This window comes from Prunus avium, chromosome 2 (genome assembly GCF_965620075.1).
Source record: "Prunus avium chromosome 2, drPruAviu1.hap1.1, whole genome shotgun sequence".
Lineage (NCBI taxonomy): Eukaryota > Viridiplantae > Streptophyta > Magnoliopsida > Rosales > Rosaceae > Prunus > Prunus avium.
This window is the reverse complement of record NC_142285.1, coordinates 351,658-370,136: the sequence shown is the minus strand read 5'-3', so window position 1 is coordinate 370,136 and position 18,479 is coordinate 351,658. Positions and strand designations below refer to the sequence as shown.

General features: G+C 36.8%; 2 protein-coding genes across 3 annotated transcripts; both read right to left on the bottom strand.

The window, feature by feature from the left end:
* Positions 1-2,060: 2,060 nt before the first annotated feature.
* LOC110772126 (uncharacterized) lies at positions 2,061-4,063 on the bottom strand. The gene is made up of 2 exons (XM_021976530.2): positions 3,605-4,063; positions 2,061-2,406 (listed from the first exon to the last, which is right to left on the bottom strand). The coding sequence occupies exons 1-2, from the start codon at positions 3,739-3,741 to the stop codon at positions 2,154-2,156; spliced, it is 390 nt and encodes a 129-aa protein (XP_021832222.1). The 5' UTR covers positions 3,742-4,063; the 3' UTR covers positions 2,061-2,153.
* Positions 4,064-4,213: 150 nt separating this feature from the next.
* ATCS (Citrate synthase family protein) lies at positions 4,214-12,691 on the bottom strand. 2 transcript variants are annotated; one of them, XM_021976527.2, is made up of 20 exons: positions 12,576-12,691; positions 12,334-12,410; positions 12,133-12,195; positions 11,811-11,852; positions 11,421-11,486; positions 11,139-11,204; positions 10,898-11,011; positions 10,683-10,746; positions 10,288-10,370; positions 9,410-9,459; positions 9,242-9,319; positions 8,773-8,901; positions 8,642-8,684; positions 8,372-8,458; positions 6,114-6,215; positions 5,475-5,582; positions 5,320-5,370; positions 4,942-5,015; positions 4,792-4,843; positions 4,214-4,698 (listed from the first exon to the last, which is right to left on the bottom strand). In XM_021976527.2, exons 2-20 carry the CDS (start codon positions 12,382-12,384, stop codon positions 4,600-4,602), a joined length of 1,422 nt encoding a protein of 473 aa, XP_021832219.1. In that variant the 5' UTR covers positions 12,385-12,410; positions 12,576-12,691; the 3' UTR covers positions 4,214-4,599. The 2 variants fall into 2 exon arrangements, with proteins under 2 accessions (XP_021832219.1, XP_021832218.1); XM_021976526.2 differs by lacking the exon at positions 12,576-12,691 and having other exon boundaries at positions 12,334-12,538.
* Between the last annotated feature and the right edge of the window lie 5,788 nt (positions 12,692-18,479).

The following is an 18,479-nucleotide window of genomic DNA, read 5'->3' as shown; positions in this document are numbered from 1 at the left end:
TCACCATTAAGGCTTGCATGTTAGCTATCTTGGTTTGAATTAAGAGTATACACCATGCTTTAATTCGAATTGAACTATGAATAGGAAGAGTATGTATGGACATTCGACAACAGGGATTAGATACATGCTTGGTTGTTTAAATTGTTCTTCTATGCTTAATGGGTTCCTAATGCTTAATTTTAGGTTAGACAACAAATGATCAAATTAGGGAATTAGGAACACAAGGTTATGACCACACACCATGGCTTAATCATACATTAGCTAGAATCAATCCGTTAATCTAATTGAACTTGGGAACTTATCTGCTTGAGTTAGTTATTTTCTTTCTTCCTTGTTTTATTTATTTCCTTTCTTTTTCATTTCTGTTTTGTGTAGGAAAAATGAATTGGATCATTCAATCACCAATCCTCGTGGGATCGACCTCGCACTTACATATGCTATACTACCAAACAGCTCGTGCACTTGCGAGTATCACAAGTTGAGGATGCAGCTGAATCCATTTTGGTGCAGCTGTATCGACACAACATCATGCTGACCTCAGGATGAGCTATTGTTTCTGGTTGGAAGCTTGGTCATGGTGAGCTAGGCATGAGCTATTGAGCTGGTTGGAAGCTTGGTCATGGTGACATGAAGATGAGCTAGGGCTGCTGGTGGGATTTATTGGTGAAGTGCATCAACCAATTCAAATTTTCTAATACAAGTGCATCAACCATTTCAGATTTTATAAAACAAGTGTTGTATGCATTAGCCATATTGAATTCAGATTTTCATCTTCCTTAGGCCTATAAATAGTGAGGTTTCCCAAGCTTGTAAACACACCCCAAGGGGGGGAGCTCTCAAACACTTCTCTAGAGCTCCCTTCCCTTCTCTCCCTCAAATTCTCTTAGTTTCTCTTTCTAGTTTTCAATTGTTGTAATGAAATCTTTGTGCTGAAATTCTCCTTAAGTTTTTCTTAGTTCCACTTTACTTTTCATTATGTAAATTCTTTTCTTTAGTTTCAAGTTGAATTAGTTTCCAAGTTTCAATTATGGTTTTTGTTCTTATTCATTATGCTTATAAGTTAATATGCTAGTTTGAATGATTGATCACCATTTAGGCTTGCATGTTAGCTATCTTGGTTTGAATTAAGAGTATACACCATGCTTTAATTCGAATTGAACTATGAATAGGAAGAGTATGTATGGACATTCGACAACAGGGATTAGATACATGCTTGGTTGTTTAAATTGTTCTTCTATGCTTAATGGGTTCCTAATGCTTAATTTTAGGTTAGACAACAAATGATCAAATTAGGGAATTAGGAACACAAGGTTATGACCACACACCATGGCTTAATCATACTTTAGCTAGAATCAACCCATTAATCTAATTGAACTTGGGAACTTATTTGCTTGAGGTATTTCCTTTTTCTTGTTTTATTTATTTTCTTTTTTCATTTCTGTTTTGTGTAGGAGAAATGAATTGGATCATTCAATCACCAATCCTCGTGGGATCGACCTCGCACTTACATATGCTATACTACCAAACGGCTCGTGCACTTGCGAGTATCACAAGTTGAGGATGCAATTGAATCCATTTTGGTGAAGCTGTATCTACACAACACAATACAAGCATATATTCTCCCAAACACTCTTGTACGTTCTTATCGTTCTTGCTCTTGCTTTTGTATTCTTGCTTGGTTCGATCTTATTTTGTAGGAAGGAGGCTGACTTAGCTTGTTCGAGAGGCGATCAAGCCTAAAGCCCCACGGAAGGAAGACTCTGAAAAAGTCATCCTGTGACATTAGGCTCAAATGGCTATCGGTGTTTGATGCGCATTACTCAAATCAAACCAGTCATGTTAAATATGGGTTCAGACTCATAAAGATGATATTGTGCCTGTTTTATTAATCCCAACAAGGAGATGACATTCCTCTTGCCACGAATTTCAAAGTGAAAATTAATCAACTAGAATATCAACCTGTAATGAAAAATAATTTATAATGAATATATCAGGTTTTACGTTACATCTCCATTCACTCGTCTCTACAAAAGGAGGGAAAAAAGGTAAGGAAACAAAAATTTGTGATCCAATACTCATGTTCATTGTTCATAAATATAGAGATGAGTACATGCTTCTTTAACATAAACAGCAAAATTGATGAAAATATTTTCTTATTTAGGAGGAGGAAATCTAACAACTAGACCAATCAACCACATTAGAATTGACCCCAAAATCCAAAATAAGAGAAAAAATACAACAAATCCAGTCACAATGGTAAGCAAAGGAGGGCCTTGTGCAGCATAATTGGTTTTAACCCCACCTGATTTATCTTCAACGGAATCTCCACTTGAAGGGTTAGAGTTTGATGCAGACACAGCGTGCCAGCTTTCCCTTATTTTCAATCTCAAAACATTCCTCTCCAACCTGATTAAAAGAAAGAAACTAAATTTAGGATATTTCACATCGTCTTGACATTAACTTAACTTGCAGTAAAGCAAGCATTACAATATACAATGAACAACCATCGTATTTTCTACTTGTTCAGCCAACTAATCAAGAAAACAAGTAACGGAAATAGACAGAATGAAGTTCCCACAAAGATTCTCATATCTATTGTTCAGATAGGACAAATAAAGCTAGTTGTCGACGGAGTATAAGCTTAGAACTTGCAATAATGACCGGAAAAGTTAGGGAACATTTTCCTTCAACCTTGAAGGGCCTTAACCATATTGATATATTAATTTAGCGATTGTTCATTAATAAGATCAAAACAGTCCATCCGCATTGGATGTGACCCTCCAAATACATAACTAAGAAAATGACTAATCCATATTCGTAGAAATACACTCTAGTAGAGTCTAGACATGGGCTTAGGGATATATGAGAATTCGAAGCTTAATGTGGGTAAGGTGCTAGCTTAGTTAACTAAAACATGAACGTTTACAATTAGTATATCAACACAACGAAGAACGAGAGATGGAGATTTCAGCCACAGAAAAATACATTAAATTCAGAAGTGAGAAGAAGATGGTAAAAAATTGGCTCCAAGGCTATGAGTTTCATCATATTCCACCATGTACCTTCTTCTTTTTATTCTTTTATCTATATTTGTGACAACAAAATTTGGATAATAAATTTGGATTTTTTTGGTTAGAGAGGAAGGAAAAGAACCCTTGACCTATCTTAATCCTAACCCATTACCCCAACCTAGCTCAACCTACCTCACCGCTAGATAAATAGCCAAAATTTTGAATTATACGAGGAGCTTTTCTGAGTCATATTAATTCTGCGTTTAAAGTTGGGGTTTTAGAGGCAAAGGAACTGCATTTTCTTCTTTAGGACAAAAGCGTATCTCACCCAACTCCATAATAGCAAATTTCTCTTCCACAAGGTTCACTCACAGCAGACTAATGCTAGACGACCATTTTCAGAGAGGAAACACTCAACTAATTAAATTGCTCAAAGTTTCGCAAAGGAATAAGCACCAAATAATGCAATTACTCCAACGGTAATTGGCTTAAGGGTTTGGAAACCCATTCGAAATAAGAAACGAACATCAAATCGTTACAATAGAAATGAAATGGGTATGAAGACTGAGGAGGTAAGAAGAAACTGAAAGTACCTGAAATCGACAGGCGCTGCTTTAACGGCGCTGCGTTTGAGGGAGTGAGTGATGGGAATCTGATTCCGAGGTATTGGACGAAGCAGCTGGGATGAAACTCGTGCTTGTGCTGCAGCCAAGACGGATGCCATTTTCATCCAATTTCAATCAATTTGTGAGTGAGACGCAAACAAATGTAATGTAAGCGGCTCTAACATTTTAAGACTTTTTTCATATAAAAATAGAAACATTTGTTTTGGATTCATTCCAATTTTCTCATACACACGTGCGGTTTCATATGGATTTGTTTAGCAGAAATTATTTTAATTATTTTCATAAATCCGCAATTCATACGGAATGGAGCTCCTTTTTCTTCTAAATTTTTTAAAGATCAAATTTAGAAAATTAAGTCAGAGTCGCTGGCTTCCACGTTTATATTATATGGTTCATTGTGGAGCATACAAGAAAAGAGAGGTAAAAGTAAAAACACCCATTTTACTGTTTACCAGTTAACTTCCCAAGTATCCTCAGAAAAATATGACAAGAAGAAAAAGAAAAACCAAGCATAGCAGAAGAAAATACATTGTGCAAAATGAATATTTTGTAACTTTTTCTACACTCACAAACATATTAGTGCACAAGGCGAAAAAAATGTGTGTTAAAATTATTGCCCAATGCATTTACAAATGTGACTACATCGGCTTTACAGTAAACATCTCCAAATCAGAAAGAAAAGCCTAAAATGCAAGGGCCATCTTCGACTATACTTTTTATTCCAAATATCTTCTTCTGTGTGTTTATTAAAATCAAACAGAGCAGTAAAACACCCTGCGCCTAATTAACTTCAAAATTTCTTCGAAGTACGTAAAAATGCTCTAGTGTTGAGGTTTTCCTGTAACAACTCAACTAAAAACAGTAGAACCTGAAATTTTTACACCCCTCAGTAAATCCTTCACAATGCCATGAATTCATCAGAGCAATTATTAGTGAAAGAGAATGATGCAGCCCTCCAGTTCTCAGGACGAAGCTGCTTTCTTGCAGTAATTTTCAAGTGATTCCATCGTAACACTTTTTGGCCTTTCAAGAGGCAAACCAAGAGCCCGGTCCCATATCAGCTGAACCAAACAAAGAAACAACGAAAAGTTAACAATTAGCATTAAATTAGAGAAACGTTGGTGGACAGGTAGAGAGAGAGAGAGAGAGAGAACCTGAGAACCAATCCCTATACTCCTTGATACGCCAAAAAGAACAGTAAAAAATCTGCCCACAATTGAATTTGAAGAACATTATCATCTCAAAACGGTTAACAGCTTCAGAATATCAAGGAACAACATAATAAATATCATGAAATATCATACCTTGCCTCGGTCAAACCAAAATGGTTCAACAGAACTCCACTGTGAGCATCTACATTGGGCCAGGGGTTTTTAACCTACAAGCATGGCAGATTTTCAGGTAAGTCCAGCATCAGATTGCTCCTTTGGTTGATAAGAAAAGGCAGATATAATAATTGATTGAAAATCATCAATTTCTCACTCAGCTTTAGTGTCAAAGATCCTAATTCCAGCCACCATAAAAAGATTTTACATGCGTTGTAAATGAAACTATTAATTTTTCAATGCAATATAAAAGATAGAAGCATATTTCAGTGGGGAAAAGATAAAGATTAGGTAATTCACAGAAATGACAACTCTAGTGAAATATTTTACATTCATAAAATAAAGTTATTAAATTACCTTGCCTAGTTCGGTAAGAATGGGAGGCACGACTTCATAAAGCTTGGAGACCTGTTAAGGTAATGACTAAGTCAGCTCATAAAGGATGCACTTACAATTATGATTCAAGTGTGCATGAAAAAGGCACACCCTCATGTGATCAGGGTTATTCATACCAGCTGAAACAGTGGATCATCAGGCAAGTGCTTTAATGCAAACTCCCTTTGACATGAGTATCGTGGATCTGTTTTACGCAAGACTCCATGTCCAAAACCAGGAACAACCTGCAATATGAGCAAAAGAGGGGATAATTAAAGACAAGACTATTAGCAGCTCATCAGTCTAGAGCATAGAATCTAGTTTTGAAAATAATTTGAAATAGCCAAGATTCAATAAAATGAAAGCCCATTTTTCTTAGGGAATAATACACAAGCTAAATGAATAAATCAAGTCCCATGAGGTAACTTCCTTGGCAAGTTTAGGACTTCTACAAGAATCATAGGGCAAAATACTCAGACTACCTATTAGTTGTGAACACCTATTTTATTTATTTATTCAATGACAGGACGGAGTTCAGTAGACAAGTTCTGACAGGATTGTGCAATTTAGCCATTTTCTGCTAGAACATGGCAACGAGCAAAGAAGCCTATTGCCCAATGGATAATAAATCCAGACAGAAATGAACAATCAAATTCATGAGCAAAGAGTCAACCGTGCATGTTAAATTCAATAACAAGAGAATTAACAGTTATCAAGAATAAACTAATCATAGCACAAATTTAAGTTGATTATTTAGGTAAAACTGATGGCATTACCTTCCCACTGTTTAATGTTTTCCAGACATAATCTTTCAACTGCTCTGTAGTTACGTTCTCTCCAACTTCATCTACCACAGATTTTATCCAGAGCAAAACTTCCTGCAATCAAAGTAGTGTGGCCTTAGAAAGGAGAAAGCTATGAAGACATCATTAAGCCAACGAAGTTAGGGAAAACACAACTTTGAACTCCGAAGTTCCTAAATTAACAGTCTACCTAATGTCAAATAGAAATTTGAACAACCAAAACTAGCAGAAGAGGGATGAATCTTTTTTATTTTAAAGTAGGTCATGTAAATCGTAGATTTGTGATAACGATAGCAAGAGAACTACAAGATGATTGATTAACCAAAAAAAGTCCATCAGCACAAGATTCATTAACAAAACTCCAGTGATTATTCACATTGGCTGCTAATCAATCAATATATCATACAAAGTCCACCCTTAAACTGAAAATGCATCTATTCTGACATTCGCCAACTAGCTGTATGGTAAAACAGAAAACAGACAAAATGCCATTCTTCCGGACATTTAAAGAAGGCTTATTATCACAAAACATCCCTGACGTTTGCGAAATTATCACATTGCATCCCTAATGTTTTTTTGTATCATTAATGGTCCCTAACGTTAATACATGTACTCTTAAATAGTCCCTCTGTCAAAAAAACCGTTAAATTCAAGGGTATAATCGTCAAATCAATCCAAAACTATATAATAAAAAATTTCTTCCCTTCTCTCTTCTTTTCTTTCTTCTTTCTTCTTTCTCTCCGCCTGGCCCTGCTCACTCTTCTTCTTTCTTTCTTTTTTCCTTCCCTTCTCTCTCTCTCTCTCTCTCTCTTTTTGTCTCCTCTAGCCACCCAAACCACCACCCCGACCACTCTAGCCACCCAAACCACCACCCCGACCACCAAAGCCACCACTCTATCTGCAACTCTCTCCCTGCCCCCTCCCACAGCCCACCAACCCATCCACTCTAGCCACCCAAACCACCACCTCGACCTCCATAACCACCCCCTCTATGTACTTTCTCTGCAACTCTCTCCCTGCCCCATTCCATAGCCCACCAACCCAGCACTCTAGCCACCCAAATCACCACCCCGAGAGAAGGAAAGAGGAAGAAAAAAGAGAAAAAAGAAAAGAAAAAAAAAAGAGAATGAAGGAAAGAAGAAAAATGAGGAACAAAGAAGGAAAGAAGAAAAAAAAAGGGAGAGAAAAGAAGAAACAGCGAAGGAAAAGAAGAAGAAAAGAGGAGGAAAGAGAGGAGAAAAAAAAAAGAGAAACAGAGAGAGAGAAGGGAAGAAAAAAAAAAAAGAGAAAGAAGTAAAGAAGAAAAATGAGGAACAAAGAAGGAAAGAAGAAAAAAAAAAAGGGAGAGAAAAGAAGAAGAAAAGAGGAGGAAAGAGAGGAGAAAAAAAAAGAGAAACAGAGAGAGAGAAGGGAAGAAATTTTTTTTTTATAATTTTGGATTGATTTGACGATTATACCCCTAGATTTAACGGTTCTTTTGACAGAAGGACTATTTAAGAGTACATGTATTAACGTTAGGGACCATTAATGATACAAAAAAACATTAGGGATGCAATGTGATAATTTCGCAAACGTCAGGGACGTTTTATGATAATAAGCCTTTAAAGAATATGCATCGCACAACTTCAAGTCACATCCAAATCCAATACTACTGCAAGTGAATATTCCACGCATTTTTTTAAGAGATCCAAATATTATTGATCTCCTCTAAAAGGTACAATAGTCGTGGACAAGAAGTTCACATTAGAACTACAAAAACAGCTCTACAGTCAAAAGATTCAACATCCCCGGCCAAAGCTAAAACAAAAATGTAACTCTCCAGCCGCTGCCTTCCAATCTATTTAGGCATGATGCGTAAACATACACGTGCAGTTCTTTTACAATTATCACTGCCGCACCAAGCTGAGTGCAATGCAAAATCCAAACAAGTGCGCCTCACATAACAACAGGCGAGGTTTGGTAAAGCTTACAGTTTACATCAATACCAACAGTGACTAAAAGCACAAAAAATATTTTGGATACCATACTGTGAATGAAATCTTCCTCAGTATTGAATGATGTTTTTTTTTTCAAAAAAAAAATTATGAGAAGTATTGAATGCTGTAATTTTAACCTTTAGAAGCATGCATCATTTCTTTACATCAATCAAATTTTTTAGATAAACAAATAATCGCTAATGCTTTCAAAAGAATAGACAGATGGAAACAACAGGACAACAACAAATGTAATACCTGATTAGCCAAACCATGGAGTGGGCCAGCCAACCCATTTAATGCAGCTGCAAATGAAAGATAAGGATCTGAAAGTGCACTAGCAACCTGTATTCAGAAGTTAATCAATTAGTGAACATAGACATCAACATTTAAAGGTAAGAAATATCAAGTTATGGATCAAATAATCACATCTTTCAAGATTAAATGAGGGTTAACAGAGTTCTCATAATCGAAGTTTAAATTAATTATATGAGATTTAAATCTTAGAACAAAAATAGGGTAGCTTACAAGGTGGCCGGTGTGAGCACTGACATTCCCACCTTCATGATCACTGTAATGAATAATTACTTAAAAGTCATATAGCTTCGATTTGTAGTAACATATCATGCATGGTCCTAGGAAGAGAAATTTATACAAACCTATGAATGGTGACATAAAGCCTCATAAGCTCGTGCATCTTGGGATCGTCAAAGCCCAGCAAGTGTGAAAAATTTGCACCATAATCCAGGGAGTCATCAACAGGTATTACTTTTCCATCCTTAAAAATTCTTCAGGAAAAAAAAAGCAATGAATTAATTCCAATGCTATTTAAGACAAATCAAATATAAATATTACAAAGGGACCAGAAAAGACAGATATAATATCCATTGGTGTCAAAAGACTGGTGTCTGCAGATCACATGGAGAAAAGCATGCCATCACTCATCAGTCAGTGGACAATGTTGTACATAAGAAACAACTTTTTAACACTTTTAGAAAAAGTTTTACACGTTAAGATTAAGTGCTGTTCTTAAACATGTATAAATCAGTCGGTTAAACATTATTTTTCGTGGAAAGAACACAAGGTCAAACATTTAACTATTAGTAAAGTGAAATATGCTTTACCAACCTCCGGTAAACATAAGAAGCTACTACTGGCAGTTGTGCAATCAAGCTAAGTGAATCCTCAAAAGTTGGCTCCCAGTACCTAAAAATAACTCATGTTAGGAAGCTTTAAGGAACCTAAAAACTAATGGAAGACTGAGTATCAAGATCACAAAAGTACAAACATATTTACTTTGATTTATGTATCCCCTCATCGTATGCCTTCTGGAATTCACTCCGAACCTGAAAACAGAATTAAATGATTAGAAACTGTTAGTTGCATTGCATCTACTGGATATACCCAGAAAAGCTGGTAAATGAGTCCAGCCACCCTTTTAATGCACTATTCAGGTATGTTATTTATGTGGACTAGATTTCATTTTCCTAGAGAGAAATATAATTAATAAAAGTTTTATTATAAAACCCAAAAGAAACACTGAATCTGACTAATGCTCCAACAAAGAATATTCAATTGAAAAATTTAGCCTCCTTAACTCTAGATCAACAAGAATGAAACTGAATGACGATACACGTCTTTGTACCACATAAGAAGTGGCGTGTATCAACCTTTGCCTTTCTGGTAATTTATTGTGCTAGAAAAACTTACAAAGTATACTCAGGTCAATTAAGTCTTTATCTAAAAAATAAATTGGGAAAAACTTACAACTTAAACAAACTCACATTAAACATATTAGGGATGCTGATAATCATAATTTGTAATATAAAATAAGACAGGCTAAAGAGGGTAATAATAAGAAACATATGTCTACATGATAACCAATGATGTATTATGGATAAAAATATCATTCAAGTTATTCTCTTGTATAAATGCATCCTTAGCTATGGATAATGTTAAAAGATTATGTCCCACTGTCTTCCATTGCATATTTACCGTGAAGCCTAAGAGTTCTGGTAAAGAAAATTTGGGTAGCCAACCAAAAAGTGCAAATCTAAATGCATAAACACAACACACCAAATGATTTCGACCAGACAATGATTATGCCAAAAAGAAAATGTAAAATAACTAATATATGAGTATGAAAAGCAATGATAAGCAGCCCATTTACCAACCTGGAGGGCCATAACACCGGTGGTAAACTGAGTCATTGGATGTGCTGTGATAGGCAGAGCATCAATGGCCTTATACACATAATCTGCAACCATGAATGACAGCTATTTGATGAGCAATCTTGTATTAATGACCATAAGAGTGTAAAACTTGAGTGACTGCTAACAGAAGCACTTCAATCAAACCTTATGCGCTTAAAAACTTTCTAGATACAAATGTTTAAGTGAAACAAACATCTGCAGTTGGTAGCATTCTCACATATGACAACTTTTTAAGTACCCGGTTTAAGCCATCATAACTATTTAGTCTTTCTTAACAAAAATATATAATATAATCCTGACTATTATTCAGTTAATCAAATACGGGCAGTGAAATTGATAAATAAAAGCTACAGCACCTGGAACTATGGCACGGCTCCTCAATTCCTCCGATAATGCATCAACTTGCTCTTTGCTTGGTACCTATTGCGCATAGGCAAGGCAAAAGGTGTGTTTAATATTAGAATAAACCAAAAACACCGCATACAAAGCCAAAAAAAAAGAATAGATAAATAAATACAAGTAATATGTTGGTCAAAAGATCTTGTAATGAAATATGACTAAAGAGCCATACCTTTCCTGTTAAAAGTAGCCACAGAAGACCCTCAGGCAAAGGTTCCCCACCAGGCTTTGCACCTGGTAATACTTTCTGGCATTCTGGAATTGACAAACCCCTGAAGCGAATCCCCTGCAAAAAAAGAGCCAAGATATCATATTATATGACTGTATGTTTGTCAACTAATTGTTAGAATTATGAAAGAAACTAGTTCATAATAATTCACAAAGTTTCAAGACTGCATAATTAAAATGTATACCTCATCTGGGTCAAGTAAGGAAGTTTCCCACAGCAACCCTGTCATTCCTCTCATTCCACCAAGAACCTATGCAGTAAAAAGTGAATCCAAAATGAATTACGCACTATGATCACATATTTAGTTCAAAGTTGCAGTTTCACTCTTTCTAGAAAGATGAAGAACAAATATCAGATGAAGGTTTGCTATTTTTCCAGTACTACAAACATTAACTTCTTCCATTGATAACAAAGAGGCACATCTTACAAGAATAACTTATAAAGAGAAAAGAGAAAGATACTTTACCATATCAACAGTGATATTGCCCAGTTGAACTTTTCCATATTCTGCCTTGATTTTCTTCAGACGTTCCTGTAACCAAAAAATATAGGTGTGATAATACACTAAACAAACTTATTAACATATTCAATGTTTAAATATAAGACTTCTTTATACACAAAACGAACTGATTCACCCATCCATTATACCCAGTCATCTCAACAAACAAAGAATGCACTAAAAGGAAGTAGCTCAACTTATATAGACATGGTTGAATTATGTTGCACTACTAATAGAACACCAAAGCAACACTCAATATCAAGAATACAACCTATCGATCTTCGAGCATGAGTAACAAAATATGAAAAAATTAAGTTAATGGTGTAAGTGAATGCTATCATGACTAATAGAAGAAACCTGTTTTTCTGGAATCAATTCCTTCAACTGAGAACGAAGGTCCTGCATGGCAACAATGATGGTCATGAGGAAGCATTACTGTAGAGTAAACTGTAATTTACATAAAATGACCCTCATAATATGAGAATTTACTGGCCCCGACTTGCACGTAGTAATAAAATTGCATTGATCAATAAAATAATTCTTGATTTGTATGCCAAAACGACTCTTGTCATTTCCCCAAGGGCATAACAAATTTAATCAGAAATAATGGTATGAACTATGAACTATGAGGAGAGGGAGAGAGAGAAGAAGAAGAAGAAGAAGAAGAAGACGAACTCACAAGATCTGTGGAGGTCTGCGTTTGAAGCCATCTGACGGAATCTCTAAGATTCGACTGTTGGCCCTGCAGAAAATAATGAATCGAAATAATCAGAGTCGGTTCCAAAGAAAGAAAGAAGCAATTTTCCGGTGAATCTGAGAATAATATAAAAGCAAAACGATATCAATCTCTTTCGCTCTGGGTTTCGGAAAAACAACTTACAAGACGAGAACGGAGCTTGGAAAGCGCAGTGACACTCCTGAATAACACCATCGGTGACAGCAGCCGCTATCAGATATCTGCACCGCACCGCACCCACCCAATTTACGTATGAAAATTATTACACAAAATACAAAGAAAGCAATTTAAATGGCAGAAAAGCCAAAGGCAAGGAGGTGTTGGGTGAGAATGAAGAAGATGGATTCACAGTTCCAATTAAATGGGGGGGCAGAAAAGGAACTTACAGAGTCAAAGTCAGAGAAATGGGCCGTGAATAAGTGTTTGGAATTTTCGAGTGCCAAACGTGATTTGGCTCCAACCACCACCAAAATCAAACCGAACAATAAAAATATAAAAACGCAAAGGGCGCAGTCAGTCAGTCGTTTACCTTTCAAAGCCGATTTTATTTCATCCTATTTTACATATCTATTTTATTTATTTATATTTTATACTTAAATTTATTCATACCTATAGCATGAGAGAGATTCAGTTGAGGGCAATCGCACATTGTATTTCAATGATCGAAACTGTTTAATTTTTAGATATTTTCTCTAATATTATTTTTGCAAAAAATCACTTGAATGAGAAGCTATTTGACTACTTAATTAGATGATTGTTATTGTAGTCTTTTATTCAAGCACCGTATTTGTTTATTTTATTAAACCCAACTAGATGCCTTAATGTTTTTCGATTTGCTTAATTTTAGCAATAATGATTTATGAATGAAGACTTAAAAAATCAAACGGTTTGGATTGTTGAAAATAAAATAAAATTATAAAGGACCTTAAAGAGTGAGGGATCCCCCGCAAAACCTAACTTGACATTTTTGGGTTTGGTTACCTTTCGCACTAAATAAAGTTGTAATGGCATTTGTATAAAAATAGAATGGAGGGCTGGCTTCCGCTTACTTTTCATTTTTCAATCTTCCAACCCAACTACTGAAAACATGCATGGCATTTTGGCAATGCCATTTCGAGTGCTTATCTATCTATCAACATCACCACTTCCACCTTCCAACCGTATCTGATGCCGCCTGCTGCTGTTCTTGTTGGCACCATTCAAACCCATCAGCCACCCTATGTGATTTTATACTTCCAATTGTTTTATGATAAATACTTTTAAATACCTCTTCTATTCTTATTGACCGTCAAAAGCTTAAGCCCATATTGATCCCTGTGATTTTTATTGTCTTTTTTTTTTCTTTGCTAAAATTCCCCACATGTTCTTGTCTGTTTGGAAGAAAATTAAACAAGGGGAGCTTTAGATTCAGGCCCAATAGAGGGGCTGAAATAGTAGAAAACCCAACCCTATAGATTCAAGCCCATTTGCTGCAATGAAGTTCCTTCAAGCTGCTTCAGTTAAGAGTTCCGTTGTAGTACGAGTACTACTGCACTGCACGTCAAAATCAAATTTGTACTACGACTCAGAAGATGTGTACTTATGTACTCTGCATCAGAAATATATATTTTATATTATGTATATACTGTGTATATAAAACACAACAGAAATGAGGTTGCAGCAGCACTCTACCTCCCTCTACTGCTAAACTAGTTAGTTTTAGTTTAATGGTGTTATTGAACTGTCAAACACAGCCTCCTCTGTCTCTCTATCTATGTTATATGTTAAGAGTAAGCTTTGCAGTCTCTGTGTGTTTGTTATATGATATCTTTCATATGTTACTTTAATCTGTTTTTCCTTTGTTAATTTATAAGTAGGGCCTATGCATATACAAAAATGGGGTGGCCATTTTTCATATCTTGGCACCAAAGTCACCACCCGACTGTTGTTACCACCTTCAATTCGTCCTCCAACAAGTCCGTTATCTTTATATGCAGGCTATAACTCTAAGAACATGTGACAAAATGAACTACAATAAGATATAGTGCATATAGAGATAACAGACTTGTTTGGGGACGAGTTGAAGATGTCAATAGTCTGGTGCTGACTTTGGTGCCAAGGTATAAACAATGCTCACCTGAATTTTGTTTTCTTTGTGTATAGACTGCATATAATTAACAAAAGAAAGCAGATTATTAGACGTTGAATTCCAATCCAAAAGTGGCAGACTGGTTTGCAATCTGAGATGAGATGGTATATAATCCAATCCAACTGCATTTTGGAGTCGGTAGAAATTAAATCAAAAGCTCTGATGTGACACAGCAGATGATGTTGTTGATTGTGATCCACACCGGATGTCGAACTGGTCAATTGCTATATGTGGTGGTGTTGGTGCTCTCGGCAATCCACGTGTGTTCTTCTAATTAGCATTCATTTTCCAATTGTAACTTTGTTCCTCCTGTGTATTGGGAAAATAATAATAATAAATCTTTTTAGTGAAAAAGTAAATTCCAATCACAAAAACAACTCTCTTCGAATATTTTTTTGGTCGAACAACTCTGTTCTAATTAGCAGCGCAATATTGTAGAAACATTAACTTAATACACTCAAAAATGATTTAGGCATTTTACCTCTCACGCTCCTCTAAGCACCGACTTACAAACAGGCAAGAGTCCGATGATCAGGGACTACAAGCAAAGCAAAGCAATAAAACACTAAGCATAGATTTGATACAGATTGGAAAGCAAACAAAGACACTGCTGCTTCAACAAACCAAGATACGTCACAGCCAACCCAAATCTGTCAAGAGACACGCTGCGGAGGGCAAGAGAGACCATCCTTGTTTAGAATGCCAATCAAAGAGGATGGGGGCCTGTCGACCCAAACAAAAGAGCGTGATTATAACATTGGACACACTTTATCTTCTTCTGTGTCTGTTTTTGTTTTGTTGGGGTTTTCAGACTTTGAGAGAGGAGAAAGTTATGTGGGATTTCCAAGGATGCATGGGTAAGTCTCTCTCTTGGAATTATTTCATATACTTCTTAATTGGATAAGAGCATGTCTAATGCAAGGGAAGGGGGAACTAGGGTTAAAACTCAAAACTTGTTATTTTAATTTATTATTATTTTATTGATGATAAAAATCAAAGCCTAAGTAAAGCAACACATTAATTTATTTTTGGAAATGTAAACAACTAGAGAAGAGGAATGAACCAATCATAGAGTTATGAGGAAAAAAATAAAGGGACAGCAACTAAGAGCATGTCCACCCCAAAAGGCTAAGGCAAGGCAAGGGCTGCCACTATTCATGTGAATAGTGGCAACCTTGCTTTTTTTGGCTCCACCCCAAAAGGCTAGGGCAAGGGCAAAAAAAAAAAAGATTATGCAACAAAATAAAAAAAAAAAATTGGTATTTCTTTAAAAAAAGAATCCACCCCAATTTGGAATTTTTTTTCGATTTTTTAATAATTTTTTTCACTCACTGACGTCAATGTGACATCAGCGCTAACGTCAGCGCCTTCAGGCTAGAGCCTAGGCAGAAATTGCCGTGGGCTTGCCTAAGTTGGTGGGACCCAAGGCTTGCCCGGGCTTCTTTTCTCGCGCTGGAGTCGTGCTGGGCTTGACTGGGCGGCCTCCTGCCCGGTTTGATGCAAGCGCTGGACATGCTCTAACTGTTAGACTGTTGCATTTGATAGCACCACATAGCAGCTCCTCAATGGTTGCTGAAGTCAGCTTTTGCTGCTCCTTTTTTTTATATATAAAAAAGACAGTTGGACCCTTATCTTGCCTGAGTTAGCAAGTGGGCAAAACCAGCCCCTCATCTTCCCTTAGGTCAAACACATGCATTAGAAAGTGTTTTTTTTCCCATTTGAGGCCAAATTTGGACCTAGCCCAGGCCAGATAAATCCCATTAGACATGCTCTAATGTTCCATCTTTTTCGTTAACAGAATTAGGGATTTATTGCATCAACATTTTAAGGGATTTTTGTAGAAATGTCACCTGAACTTATACATCAATTTCAATTTGTCACCTTAAAGAAAAATTTAAGAGAAATGTCATCTTAATTTTTCAAAATCCATGATTTTTCGTCTGACTTTAACACCATCCAATTTTCCATCCATTTTTAAGGGCATTTTAGTTTTTCCATTCTCAGGGGAAAAAAAAAAATAGAGAAAAAAGAGACCTCTCTCTCCCTTTCTCCCCCACCCCAATCCCACCTGCCCCTAAAACACATTGTGCAAGACCCCCTCCCCCTCTTCTCTGAGCATGATAAGGTACCCATACTCCCACAGATATTAGCCCACCCGTTGCAAATTTTATAAGCTACGTAACCCATATACTCCTAAAAATAAAGTTGCAGCAATTGATTGTATTTTAGTCAACAAAGCCAAGGATGAACTTGTTTGGTTTCTAATTTCTCTAGACGAATTGAAGAATCTATTATAATATAAAGGAAGTTAGAGAAAAAAAAAAATTAGCCAATTCCAATATAAATTCCAAGTTCCGCTCTTGTTTGGTTGGGCTGAGGGGATTTGTGTGTGGAGGGTAGGTATTTCATGGTAGAGAGAGAAAGAGGAAGGGGTTGTGAAGAGGAAAGGGGGAATGTATTTATTGAGGCCCAAAGAGCCACGAGAAGCCCAAAGACATTTAAAGCCCAATATAACATATAATGTTGGTCATGCGTTAATCCAAGTTGTATTTTGAGAATTAATTCATTAAATAAATATACAAATAGTGTGCATGCCATGCCGAGCCAATAATACATTTTTCATATGTCAATCACCTACCAAGCTCACATGAACCCAAATTATGTGGTTTACGGGGCTTGCACAATGGATTGTGGTGTGGAAGGTTACAGAGGTCCACAAGGCCCACGGAAGCTCTTGGATAATGGAGACTTTGGGCTAGCTACTTGGGAGCACCAAAGTCCAAGCCCATTGCTTGGAGTTCTCCAATGTAAGTGAGCAAATGAGATATCCTTCAAGCACTCCCTATTACCCTATGGAAACAAGCTAATTTCGACACTTCACTTTATCCATAGGAAATAGTCATTTTCCAATGCCTTGCTTTGCCTATTAGAAATAATAATGTCCCAATGCTTCCTTTTACACGTTGAAAATAGAATGGTTTCATCACCTCCTTTTACCCATTGGAAATAAAGGAAAGCCATTGCCTTCTATAAATTAGAAGCCATGACACAAGTAGAGAACAACATCTCTTGGTTGCTCAAGCACCACAGCAACCATCAAACCACCTTCCTTCCTCCCTTCGGCTGCTGCAAGCATTCCAGCAGCCATTTCAGCCGTTCCTCAGCTATCACAACCATTTCTTCTACTTTCTTAGCTTTGAAATCCTCCATCTTCCCTATAAAGCCTCACTAAGCATAACTTCAAGCTTTTCCTTCCGCCTCATACCGTTCCAAGCTATAAACACCATAGCCTTCAAGCCTTAAGCTTTTCCTTCCATCATCCTTCTCTTAAAACTCTTAAATCACCATAGCCAAAGCCACCAACAACAAGTTCTCAACAACCAAACTCAAGCCTATCCACATCAAGCCACATGCATTCTCATTTGCTAAACTTGCGGGTCCTTAACTCCCACACTCCAAGCTCTCATGCCAAGCTCACACAATCTCTCATGCCAAGCTCACACAATCTCAGTTCAACATCATCAAGTCATCTTCAACTATGCAAAAGCATGACTAAGCAATCGTCAAGCTGCTAGAAATCTACTCAAGCCACCCATCCTTTATCTCTCTCTCTCTCTCTCTCTCTCTCAAAAAGCTCCATCCCAAATCTGAAACACCCATCCTCTCAAGCTAAGTTGAAACCATAGTCATTACCTTTTTTGTAAGAAAACACAGACATCACAAGCTCTTCGTCTAGCTACCGAAAACACCCAAAATCTCAAGCCTTAATCCTTTCTTCATGCTCATTTTCTCTTAGCTCCAACGCCACAAGCCTCTCATGCCAATCCTAGTAGTATCTTGATTCACCAAAGCAAACTCTCATGCCAAGCCTGTGCAACATCAATGCACCATCTCCAACTCTTCATCTAGTTGCTGGAAACATCAACACAAAACACGCAGCCACTGGAAGAAGAACAAAGTACTCCCTTGAGACTTGCTTTTCCCTCGGGATGCTTTGAGCATAATTCTCCCTAACTCAGAAAAAAGGGCAACAAAGGCTTGATTCACCACTCTATGGTGTCCAAGAATCAACAAGCCCGGACGAGCCCTCCGACAGAAAAAGGCCCCAACAGTATTTCAAGGTGGGCGGGGTTGGTTGGAGCCGTCGGTGGTGCGTAGGGGA